Source organism: Saccostrea cucullata, unplaced genomic scaffold (genome assembly GCF_032062105.1).
Source record: "Saccostrea cucullata isolate Sc308-1 unplaced genomic scaffold, CSIRO_AGI_Scuc_v1 ctg661, whole genome shotgun sequence".
Classification (NCBI taxonomy): Eukaryota; Metazoa; Mollusca; class Bivalvia; order Ostreida; family Ostreidae; genus Saccostrea; species Saccostrea cuccullata.
The window spans coordinates 4338-17750 of NW_026919374.1; the positions used below are offsets into that span (position 1 = coordinate 4338).

The window sequence follows — 13413 nt, forward strand, 5'->3', positions numbered from 1 at the left end:
AAGTTTTCAAAAAAAAAAAAAAAAACACTTTTATACGATTATTAAAAAGACAACAGAAAAAAGCAGCATGTGTAGAATTTGATTCCACAAAGTTACCTGATGTTAAATTCGAAAAGATGATAATAAATATTTTACAAGATACACTAATCACATATGTTATCAAGAACCCTATAGGAGTTATAATTAACTAGACAGTGTACATATAGCATCTTAAAACAAAATTCACAGCACCATTTAATGAGAAAAAAACTGTGCTAGCTAGAAAAAGTTTGGGTTTTTTTTACTACAAGATATTTGTATTTTTCAAATCAAAATCAACATAGTAGAAAAATGTTGGATTTGTAGAAAAAAAAATTTCAAAACATGACCAAAAGTTATTTTTATAAAGCATAAATTAACATTAATATGCAATATATCCATCTAAAATGTTTTTACATGCATTTCCTTTGATTTAAAAAAAAAAAAAGAGCAAAAAGGTTCACTAACTGATCAATGTGTTCATATGTATATATGAATATGGTCTACAATAATTACATCACAAATACAAGAAATACAGGTAATATATACACAAAATAAAGGAAGCTAAAGTCGCTTCAACTTGTGCGTACATTGTTCATATAAAAACAATAAATACCCAGGGAAAATGCTAAATGTATTAAAGCTTTTTTTTTCTAATATATCATTAAGATGCTACAGGTCTACAACAAAAGACATCTAAAAAAAATTAAACCGGTATAACATACATTTAGGTGAATAAATTACTACATTTGTATATGATTATGACCCTTTTTTAAATTATCAAAAATACATGTCACAAAAAAAAATCTCCCTACATATAAAAACATTAAACCCAAGACATCACAAACTCACAAATTGAAAATGCTTAATCGATTGTCAATTTACCATGTCTTTAAACATATTTTGTGTCGTTAGATTTGGCAAAACAATTAAATACACATAAAATTTTTTAACTTATAATCTGTTTGGAAAAAATAAACACGAGAAATGCCCAAATTTGTTCATTAAAACCAATACTCTCTAACTCTCAAATTCTCAGTATAAGGTTTACATATACACAAAAATGGATTGAATACAAGGGAGGTAATTTTAATAAATTGGCAGTGAGAATGCATATGCATGTTTGAAAATAAAGTTACATGTATTTTGATTATCCATGGAGACGAAGATGAACTACATGTAAACACATAATTACCTTCAGCTGTAAATCTTTAAACACTAGAATATTAGGTTTAAAAATTTTCTCAAACATTTGGCCAATATTCATTTTTAAAAATAATACTTTACTTTCCCACAAAATATATCCAGCTACAAAGTAGAAATGACAGAAAATCAAATACCTTTAAAATTGACCATATTGTTTTTATATTTAATACAAATTCCTTTGTAAAAATACAAAATTAATGCAGGCATATTTATAAATCGAATATATATCCCCTGATTGTTCAAAAAATTGAGTTAAGATGATATTAACATGAAGTTTCTGTACACATACATTGTTTTAAACAGGATTCAGGGCCATTCCAAGTTTTTTCTATGTTTAGCGTCCGCGTGCGCCTTGGTTTTTGACACCCCATATAAGAAAAAACACACAACATCAGGAGTCCTGAAATTGATTAATTTAGTCGAAATTTTTGAATTTTGTCAATTTCTCTAAATAATTCAATACAGTAAGTTATATTGGGTGTATTTTAAGCATTTAATCCCTTGTTTTTGCATAAGAATAGATATTTCTTCTATTAGAGCAGTTTTATTAGATCAAATCATTTGAAGGGCGTCATTTTTACGTATTTTAAGCCTGTGTTTTATGTTTTGGCTTGTGTTTTTTGCGAATAGGTAGGTAGGTTTTTGAAAGATGGGTGGACGCTAAACAGAGAAAAAACCTGGAATGGCCTTAATTCACAGTTGCCAATTTTCCACCCAAATTTGTAACATTATTTTGAAAGTGCGTTTTAGACACACACCTGTACTATAAAATCTGGGTAATTTTCTAGTTGCAGATTGAACAGAAATTGAGATTCCATGGAATTATGATTCCCAGGAAAAAATTACGTTTATATAAAATATGTTTATTTTCTAGCTATATGTTCCTTTAAAAGTGTCAAAAATATTGTGTCACTTCATGAACTTTCTTCAAATATACGTGTATACTTAAAAAGTAGGACTTTGATCATGTGTTCAGCACTATATACATTTGTACAGAAAACAAAATTTAACACTTCTTATAACTTAGAAATAAATATTGCACTTGTACACTACATTCTTATATAAAAAGTAAAATATACAATATAATGTAGTTTTTCTTTAGTTTAGGATAAACATGATATGATGAAAACAATCTCGTAAAACATTAAAAACTGGCCTTTTACATATATGTGATACCCACATATTTTTTTCTCATCATAAAAGATCAAGTTATGTCTTGTCGTAGGACATTACCCTGTAAATCTGTATTTGTGACTGTTAAATGTTCTTGTTGTAGCTATGTTATAGTCACAAATGTTTCTTTTCTAAATTTAAAAGAGGGGAGTTCCGTCAATGAAGCTACAGCGTTGGAACTCTTCACCAGTGCTTATACTTATCTAACATATAACTCTAAGCAAAAACTTTAACATCAGTATAGACTCCACATTTCATTTTCTGAGAAGACAAGATGTATATGTGATTGTGAGTTACATGCATGATATACAATATCAGTTATGAATAATGCATGGTAAGGAATAAATGGGTTTCTCATACACAGAAGTTAAATATCAGTTCACTTGGAGATCAGAATTTCCCGTGGTACAGCTTTGAGGTCCTCTGTCAACCAACACTCTGGAGAAGAGGGGATTACTAAGGCTTATAACACCTCTGTTTCTCGACCTTCGACCTTTGACCTCAATGCATCTCACCCTGTGTTCCCTTGAGGATGTCCTTGACAACCTGAATACAACTGAGACTTCTCGAGACATTTGTAAGTATCCAAGGACGGAATAGTGAGTCAGGTGCAAGAACTCGGCAAGATTTATTTTATTTGATATACCAGGTACCTATAAAATGAGAAAGTACCGTGTAATTTCAAAATTTAGCAATGCAGCACAAAAACATCAACATTTCAAAAAATTAAAATTTAATGACAGCTGTAACACATATTTCATATAAAAAACATCAATGCAAAAAAAAACTGCTTAATATTAACTGCAGATCATTCTTTAATCAAAGGCAATTTGACATAAAAAATATTACATAGGATGTTCAAAAATAGTATCTATTTTAACAGAAAATGTTTCCCTGGTGATTGGTATATACCTAATGTTGGCATTGGTCAGTGTCTGGTGTCCAGTTGGAGTCCAGTGGTGGGGTCAGGTAGACACTTTCCACAGTAGCCCCCGCACTGACCCCGTACCATCTCACCATCCTGTCAATCACACATAAAACATACAATAAAAGAGGACATACAAAGGGAGACAACTTTCTCTCTATCGTAAAACCTGAACCAATTTTTTTTATTATTTAACATAAAATATCACATTTAAAATATTCTTTCTTAAATATAGATCTTCTACAGAATATGCTGCTAAAACAAAATAACACATTTACAAGAAAAGAAGGGAGAGGAAGTTATAAGAACCTACATTCAAGATTTGAATCTTCTTGGAGGCATTGAGACCATGTAAAATCCAGCTGGTATTCTTAGATACAATAAATCCAGTCCCTGCCAAGTTTATACTGAACTGACCCTACAAAAGAAAACAGTTGTTATATATACATTGATACATCTAAGTAACATTATCTTAAATTTCTATGTTTGATAGAGATGCAAAACATCCTGCCGATTAATGATTCTATTAAACCAGTTCAAATAGTGTAGAAAAATTGTAAGCAATTAGCCAGTTAGAATGATTGTAACATACTCTGTTGGCAAATAGTCAATTAAATTAGCCCTAGCTTACCTATTAGGCAATTATAAGAACAGCTGGAAATGCTTCGATCAGTGCAATCAGTCAATCAAAATGGTTGTTACATACCTGTGGGCAATCACCCTGTGAACTGTAACAGTCCCCTGCTGTTGCGAATGGAATGCTCCTTCTTCCATAGCTGCCTGTGGTAAAGGTAGTGTCATTGGCTGTCAAAAATAACAGAAATTAATCTCAGATTCAGACAAAGAGAACTGGAAGAAAAAAATTTTAGTTGAAATTTTATATCTTGAACATTGATATTTCAAATACTTTAAATGTGTCCAAGTAACTTGGAAGTTCTAACTACAGTTGAACTTTGGTATCTCAGACACTGACATTTCAATTACCGGTACTACGGATATTGCAAAGGGAACTTGAAGTCCAAACCACTCATTGAGTAATTTACCCTTGATATCTCAGAGCCTCATCAGAGATCTTACTTTTTTTTTAGTCCTATTGAGTTTAACTCTTTTCCCCCTAATGCATTACATCCTTTACCCCCTGATGCCACCATTTGACACTATGCCCCATTTCCCTGATGCCACCATTTGACGCATACACACAACAACCCTAAATTAGCTCTGTGATTTCCCCTGTTTCTAAATAAATTCAGCTCTAAATGATAGCCAATCATGTGTATTACACATTAGGTAATGTTACTATAATTAGTGAAGTCACAGCTTGGTGTGAATTCACTTGAGATTTCTGTGTGAAAACAATGGCGCCCAGTCTGTTTACAAGAAGAAATTGGGCCTTGTCACAAGCAAAATTCAGCCTAATATTGCATTTTATGTAACATACCTTGGGTTGTATTAGCATTCACAATGTTTTTACACACAGTTGAATTTAATAGAAATAAAATTTTACAATGAAAATTAGAGGAAGAACATCATAGAATCTTTAACAAGAACAACAATGGCAGCCACAGATTTCCCATGTGTTTTATGAGTACTAAATAATCTACTTTCAGCATTTTTTTCATCTGGGCATTGATTTAGATAAAAACATGTATTAATTTATTTTCCCCAAGACTTTTGCAAGAAGTGGTCAAAAACTAAATATATAAAATATTTATAAACATGCCTGCTTGAACATGATTGTGAAGTTTAGTTGGCTCAAGTCTAAGATAATTACCTATCATTACTAATCTATCTTAATTTAATAATTAATATGAATTAAACAAAAAATAATGAGCCTTTTAATTGGTTTGGTATTATATTTTAAGTTTACTGGTATATTTTATAGAACATTTCTTTCATAGAAAGGATATTATGAAGATTAGTTGTGAAAAATTCATTTTACCTGGTTTCACCTAATTGTTAATTGTAGATTAATTATTCTTAAAAAATTATATGACAATACTAAAGTTCAATCTATTCCCCAAACATTGATATATAATACGTGACACTTTGATGATGTTTAGGTACTTAATTAGCATGTTCTAAATGTAATGGTCAGTCATTTCAAGTCAGTCAAAATGGCTTCAGGGGGCAGCCAGATAAACACTCTAGGGAAATCGCATATGCGTCAAATGGTGGCAACAGGGGGAAAAGAGTTAAGATAGCAAAGTTGGACTGTATTTATTTTACTTGCATTCTGAATTCAATACCTTAAATTCTGCTTTTTCCTTGGCCAAAATGATTTTAGAATAACGAAGTGAGACTGTACTTTTGTCTGTTAAATTTTGTTTTTTGTTTCTTCACAACTTTTAAGGGTTGTGTTACACACATACTGATGATTTTTAGTGATGCGAGGTCTGTCTGTATTTTGGTGTAAGTTGCGTTACATACTTACTGATGATTTTTAGTGATGCGAGGTCTATCCGTATTTTGGTGTACGTTGTGTTGCCTTCCTCTTTATAATGATTATCCCGGCATTTTTCACAGTCGTCAGATCGTGTGCCATTATTTGGACAATGATTTGGTCGTTGTAGTCTAAAATTAATATATTTATTATACCTCGACTGATTTTTTCCTTTATAAAAGCAAAGCAGTAAAATGTGAAAAATTTCCTAGAAATCTCAGTGAATGGACTAATTTCCCATGCATTAGTTAAATGAGCTAATCCCTGCTTCGGAAGCTAATTCCCTGGTTATCCGTAATCCTTTAGATTTTTCTTTTGTATCGGTCTAATATGTTAATTGACTAATTCCCCGTGCATTAGTCTTGAAGCTAATTCCCCGCCATTTGTAATCCTCTATTTGTATTGGTATAATAAAACAGTTAAAAAGTATATCATTGAGGGAGATAGCAAGATTCCAGTTCCCCTTGACCAGGACTATTTCCCTTGGTGCAACTCCTTCAATGATATACTTTAACTGTATACTAATTCATACACAAATATTTGCTTTCTAAATATTTTAACATCTTTAAATTCATTTTTTCAATTTCATTAACTAGCTCTAATCAGCTGATTTTGGAGCTGTTTAAAAATATTCATATATTTAGGCTTAAAAATAAGTTTTAAAAAATAACATATTCTGAGAGAATTTCACTTTATCAGTAGCAAAATCTTACTTCAGTCCATATATCTCAGCAAAATTATTTCCAGCTGGAAGAGTGATGTATTCAGATGGTTGTTTTCTCATGTTCTTGCAGTATATCTGGTTTAACACAAAGTACAGTTATGAAAGTGTATGTCAGTATTAAATTGAACAGGTGAAGAAAAAGCTACCACATCTTTGAAGTAACTGACTTTTTTTTTTACAATTTCAATTTAGCCACATCAACTTTGATATCTCAATTGCCGTGGATACTTTAGAGTTCAATGAAAATCCCAACAATTCTATTTTAAATTATGTCTTTTATTTAACTGTCCTTTAACTTTGACATTTTGAATGATTGGATATCCTGTGGGTTTTTTTCTAAGTCCTATCAGGTTTGAGATAATAAGGGTTCACTTGACTGTTTTCAGGTAAGAACCATGATTACCTGCAATATTCGTCGTTTGACTAGTATACTGTATGTATCATCATGTCGAATCTTTGTTTTCTCCTTCAGCTCTAAACAAGATCGCGCATAACCTGTAAAAATCAATTTCTTATATTTCATGCAATCAGGAAATTTGATGACACTTCACTTAAAATGTTAACAAAATGAATTTTATCTTCTAATCTAAAATTTCAGACAATGCAATGTATTAACTTACATGGTCCAGTGTAGCACTTTTGTTGTGCTGTAGGCCTTAGGTCTGGGGCACACTGTTTACGAGACCGGCGTCTACCAAGGACGTCCACACACAGTACCAGGCGACGCTGCTTCCCCCACCCACACCGGGAGGAGCACTTTAAAGAGAGAATTAAAATCTTCAGTTACATAAAAAGTGATTCTTATAAACATGAAACATTATCTACACAGAAAGCAGAAGCATTTTAATGAAGAGTTGATAATAATCAAAATACTGTTATCACGGAAATAAATCATCAATTACAAATACATGTAGCATAAAACTCGACCAAAAAACCTTGAAATAAATTAAACTTCTGGTAAACTTTTTTTTTATTAATGTAAAATAATAATTCAATGAATCATTTCTTAAGTGTACACTTTCTTTGTCTCTCAATAGAGCTTTAAATTATATAAAAAATTATAACTGTAATACATGAGTCAATTTCAAAATCATTGCAAACATAGCAATCTCTGGTCTCACATTTACTGATCTTCGACAACATAGTATCAAATCTCTTGTTTATAAATTACTAGTATTTCTCTTAATAATAATTTCTTAGCAATTGTTAATGAAAATGCAGCTCCTTTTCTTTTGAATTCTGAACTAGCCACTCTTTTAAAATATTTGCAAAATTAAGCTTCTGTGCAAAGGGAGATAATGCGAAGTTGGACTTTGAAAAATTTTTCATGTGTCCCCAGTTCTCAAGGCCTGTTTCCCAAAGTCTTGAAATAAAAAAAGAAATTGCACAACATTTTTCCTTTATTATTTTTTTTAAATGCAACTTTTTTTTTTGTAAGATAAAATATATCTCATTAAAAAAATATTCAAATACATTTAATAAACCAAATCCTTGAAATAACTTTTTAATTTACAGTAATGTTTTTTCCCCCTATCATTCATACTGTAATTTGATAGTTTTCCTGTAGTAATGCATGGGAAACAAGCTGATAGACAAAGCATCATTAGGACTTAGCAGAGCATGTTAAGCAGTACTTACTCTTAATGACCTTGCACCTTGTCCCCACTTAATGTGGAACAGTGCAAGGTTACTAGTGCTAAAACATAAATACAACAGGTGCCTCATCAAACTGTCACTACTTCATAATTATTTCACGTTTACTATGCTCTATCACAAAGTTAGTAATGTACAAATCATGATCCTTCAGTATTTTTAAAATTTTTGATTGATAAATATACACATTCTAATTATATACTTAGTATCATGCAGAATCAGTCTATTATTTTTAATATATAAACTAATTCTGAAGTAAAAATATTTCTATTTTTAGTACCTTTCCCCATGACCCCACGACCCAGTGGTGGGGGGAGCCACAGTCTCCAAAGTTACAGGTCTGTGTGGTAGGTGGTTTCTCCTCTGGGCGACATCCGTAAGGCACGGATCCGGGTAGGATCCACCCCTCCTTGGTCACCGCCTGACATACAACAGATCTGGTCTGCATTCCCTCACCGCATGTAGCATTACACTGAAGTAAAATTCTTCTCTTTTCATTTAAGGCAAATCAGAGTTATCTTTCTTAGCTAGAGCATAAATATACTTCCGAGTTTTAAAAAGATCAGAGAGATGGATCCTCTTAGCTTACAAAGTAATAATCAATATTAATAATTTTTTTTATGTTTGGGTCTCTTTTTCACATATATTTCAAAGTTTTATATCATTTATATAAAAGTTATAAATCTACAATTCCCCTGCTTATTTCAGACATAAATTATTCAAGCATGTGTATTTAGTCAAAAAAGGATTAAAATCCAATTTTTCCTATTTCAAAAAAATTATGGACTGTAATCATAATAACCATATACCCACGGTATATACCAATTCTTCTCAATATACTAAGCTTTTTTCATCACATAATATTCTTCAAGTTTTCATACTTTTGACCAGGGTGATGTATTCCAGATATAGGGACAGGGGAACTCGTTACAGCGTCGTCGTGATTTTGGTTTGTGCTGGTTCCCACACAGTAAATCATCCACTCGCCGTCCACGACGATCAATACAGTACACTTCCCGATCTTTTGTTCCAAAACCACAGGTCTGGGAGCACTGCAAAAGATCCAAGATTTTTTTATTTTTAATTTCAGTCATCTACAATTATACTTCATATAGTATATAACATGTAGTATATATACTTATTTAGTACATATCATGAAAAACATTACAATATTTGATATTCTTTGCACATATTTTTAACTACCATTTGTATGACACAATTCTAGTGAACAATACAGAGACAAATATTTACAACATATCTCTTTTTTTTTTTTTTGCTCTGTTTTTCAACTGCAACCTCCCCAAAACATTATGAATTCCAGTAACTTAATTAAATATTAGAGGATTGCATGAATTCTCTTTTGTAACTTCTGAGTGTTTTGAGTTCAAACCTCACACATTATATTGCATACTTGACGAGGTAAACATTACAATCCCCCTCAAGAGACCCAGATTATTACTGGCACATCAGTAAAACTTGACTTATTGATGTAACAACATGATGCAATCACTACAATCCAATAGAAATATTTGCCCTAGTCAGTGCCTCACCTTCTGTTTTTTTCTTTAAAAAAAAAACCCCATAATTTAAAGGAGTATAGCATTTCTATGCAATTTTAATGAAATGAGATCTCTCTTAGAGTTACGCATACAAGCTCTACCATGAAAACCAAGAGAAAATTTATCAAGAACTTTATAAAACCAATAAATAAAATTTGCCAGAAGAATTCCTATTTAAAATTAAACAGTCTAGAAAAAAATTATATTACAATCTCCTTGCACAAAGTATTAGCCTTCTTTGATGTTAGTTATACCCCAAAAGGAATGGAGTTCTTTTTCCACATGAAGGGGTGAAGCTGACAGAACAATTCTCAGTCATCCAGAAATCAGCGAGTTTATTAACAACAAGTAGAAATTTAATATGTCATAAAAATAGAAGAAGTTTAATATATTTTTTTAATTCCCACAATAATGCAACATTCTCACAGAGGATTCGCTGTTATTGTAAATCTTTGGATAGGTGAGAACCTTACAAGTTTTATCTTTTGTAATGGTATTTAAACTATATGTTTAGATCATGTCTGTATTTGGATTTTTCTAAAACCTTTGCTTGCACCAGTTAAAAAAGCACTTTGAAAAATCATACGTAAAACAACTGCTAGTAATTTTTTTTAAATGAACGTTGCACTCTATGTGTGAACTAAGTGCGAATAACTACACAAAAACATATTATTGCATTCCCATCACAGTTGGAATACCAATAAGTTTTCATCAAAAACCACTGTACATTATGTCTGCATGCCTGAAGTTTATGTTGTATTAAAGGACTTGTGTACTAAAACCCCAGACTACCAATCCCAGGGTAAAGTGCTTACTATAGAGTCTAGACAAGACCCTCTCTCTCTTTTTTTTGTTATTAAAGATTCGTTTTTTTGCAATAACTGTTCATCATGGCTATAGGGTTGAAGATTTTTATTTTGTTAATAACCACATCCCCTAGTAAAAACTGAAACATTAGTTAAACTTAGGAGTGAATACTGTCCGCGTGATGCTGAGGTAGCAAGGGGCATTGGGTATAAACACTGGAGAGCTGTACTTCACAGACTCTGGCAACCTGTATTTAATTATAAAGTAACTACCATCTACCCTTGACTCATATATGGAGATCTCAAACTTCGAGTGTTAAAGGTTAACACTTAACTAACATTTTATTTCTGACTATTTGTTCATGCATCTTTATCAGCATGCTGGTGAACATATTTAAGTGGTTCTTATAGTTCATCCATTCAGATGTCTTTGTCTGAACAAATGATCCAAAACCGATGAACTAGCCATTATGTATGTACTGGGGTATATGACATGCAGACCTAAACCTCCCCTTCATAAAAAGGATATCATCTTTCACTGATATGGAGCTAAAATCTTTTTACAATTTTATCTGTTATTCTACTAAGTAGGAAAGTTATGGGCAAACATGCTCCACTAATAAAACTGATACTAAAGGCATTGGAATATAGCTAGAAGTCCAATACCACCCCCCTTTCCTGATCAGTCTGTAGACATACCTGGCTCCATGGTGCCCTCCTCCAGGAGTAGTCAGAACATGGCCGTCTGGTACAGACTTTCTGAGTTTTGGGTTTGCGGGTACTGCTGCAGTAGGCAGAATCCACCACTTGGAAGTGTCGGGTCTTACAAGTCAATGTGCGAGTTTTCAGGCCTTTACCACAGGTAACTGAGCACTGAAATAAAATGGATATTTTTTTATAATATTTTATTTTGCAAAATTGATCATGTTTAGCTGCCTTCCTCTAAATAGTTGTTATATTAAATGTTGCAATAATACTACAAACATTAAGAGAAAAAAGATCACAGTAATTCTAACTGAGCTTATTGTTTTAAATGAAAGTCTTGGGTCAAGTCCCTGAGCTGTCTGCATACTAACACGAGACCACTTTTCCCTGTGCCATTTTGGACAGCGCCCCATGTGACACTGTTTGACGCTGCGGGGTTTACTGGCGAGGCACTGTGAGGGGTCCTGCTCCTCCCCGGAATCATTGACACACGTGATTGTCCTCTGTTGGTGTCCTCTGCCACACGTCACTGAACACTGAGGAAAAATAACATAGGTTTACATTAATACAGTATAATTAGATTATTCCTTGTAAAAATTACCAATTCTTTTTTTTCAAATCTTGAAGAAAAATTTGGAAAACTGCTAAACAGTAAAACTTATCTAATCTGGACACCATTGGTTCCAGAGATATTGGTCAAATTCTGGACAGGACAACATTTTGAACAACTTAAATTACTGAAAGGGATTTGAAGTTTACAATGTATTATACAAGTTTTCAGAATACACAACATCTGGATTAGACAAGTTTCACTGTAATATTTTTATATGTACACATAACACTTTGAAAGAGACCCTCTAACCCCCCCCCCCAAAAAAAAATCAAACAATCAAACAAAAACAAAATTGATAAATTATATATAAATGCAAATTTTCCTTTAACTAATCTAATAAACAGATGGTCAAAAATTTATCTTTCTTAATCCACATATTCAAAAATAAAACAGTTGATTGATCATGTATGTTCACCTTACATGCAAGTCAGTACCCTGGATTACCATGCAGGTCAAAGACCAAGTCTGTCTGGCCAATGGACTCATTAGACTAGTGACCTCGCCCAGCTTGTTTATCCCTCCACCGGGAGGAAATCAACACAAATCACAACCCCCTACACTCTATTTCTACATCAATTTCTGGATATAAATGAGAAGCCATTAATCTCTCTGCAATAGAGGGAAATGCTGCCTTTTTCCCCCTCCATTTGCTGCACCTTGTACCCCTCTGATCTTATCAGCACAACAGTTTGATTAAGTTGATGGAGCATCAAATCATTAACATCATCATATAAAAGATTCCCCTTTAAGGTGATTTATCTCCCTCTGAATGCATAGGCTTTATGAATCTCCCTCAAGAAAAGAGTTATCTTATGAAATGTTATATAGCTATAGATGCTTATTTTGAGAAATATCTCTGTGTGTAATTCATGAAAAAAATATGTATGACATCAATTTCACCAGTTTGTAAAACAAAGCTTCATCCTTATGTGGAAACAGAATTCCCTTGTAAAATTGAATAGATATCTGAACAGTATCTAATTTATATTAACACTATACTGCTTCAAATGACAATGATCTTAAAAACAGGAAGTGATAAAAAATACAAGCCTGATCCAATAGATTAAATATGCATACAATAACTTCCCTCAGACCCTGATCAACATGTTTAATAAATGGAAATAAATGTTCATCTTGAAAATTTAATGAAAAATCCAAACCAGTTCTTGTACAATTGAAGTTTCCAAACAAACCACTAAAAATCAAGGCATATTTCTTATCCATTAACTCTATATCCAAAACAATCACATGAAAAACACAAAGATCTAAAAAATTTTGTTAATTTCAAGTGTTTATTATATCATTTGCAAAAAACTCTTTTTGCTTCTTAATACAATCTGGTTTAAATTACTTTGCACTTTGTAAGACCAGCAGTTCTCTTGTAAAACAATGGTATTCATCCCTCATTTTGCTGGCAAGAACAGCATTTCTAAACAGTAGAATCTCACACACTTCAGATTATAAGATTTTTGCACAATTTTTTTGGAAAATGATAATTTGTTAAAAGATTGCCAAATTATTCGAGACAATCAGGTTCGACTGTAGTTCAGAAATTTTGTGAAGAGTTCCCCTCCATTTCCCAGAGCTCACA

General features: G+C 32.3%; 1 protein-coding gene across 1 annotated transcript in view; it reads right to left on the reverse strand.

Annotated features, from left to right (window-relative positions):
- Positions 1-296: 296 nt before the first annotated feature.
- LOC134230035 (A disintegrin and metalloproteinase with thrombospondin motifs 9-like) overlaps positions 297-13413 on the reverse strand; it is a 90301-nt gene continuing 77184 nt past the window's right edge. Inside the window, exons 29-40 of the mRNA XM_062711811.1 lie at positions 11581-11745; positions 11204-11377; positions 9021-9191; positions 8420-8611; positions 7107-7242; positions 6890-6981; positions 6476-6561; positions 5754-5893; positions 4029-4126; positions 3636-3740; positions 3310-3418; positions 297-3050 (exon numbers count right to left, since the gene is read on the reverse strand). Of these exons, the coding sequence (XP_062567795.1) occupies positions 3326-3418; positions 3636-3740; positions 4029-4126; positions 5754-5893; positions 6476-6561; positions 6890-6981; positions 7107-7242; positions 8420-8611; positions 9021-9191; positions 11204-11377; positions 11581-11745 (1452 nt within the window). The 3' untranslated portion in view covers positions 297-3050; positions 3310-3325. The remainder of the gene's footprint in view (positions 3051-3309; positions 3419-3635; positions 3741-4028; positions 4127-5753; positions 5894-6475; positions 6562-6889; positions 6982-7106; positions 7243-8419; positions 8612-9020; positions 9192-11203; positions 11378-11580; positions 11746-13413) is intronic.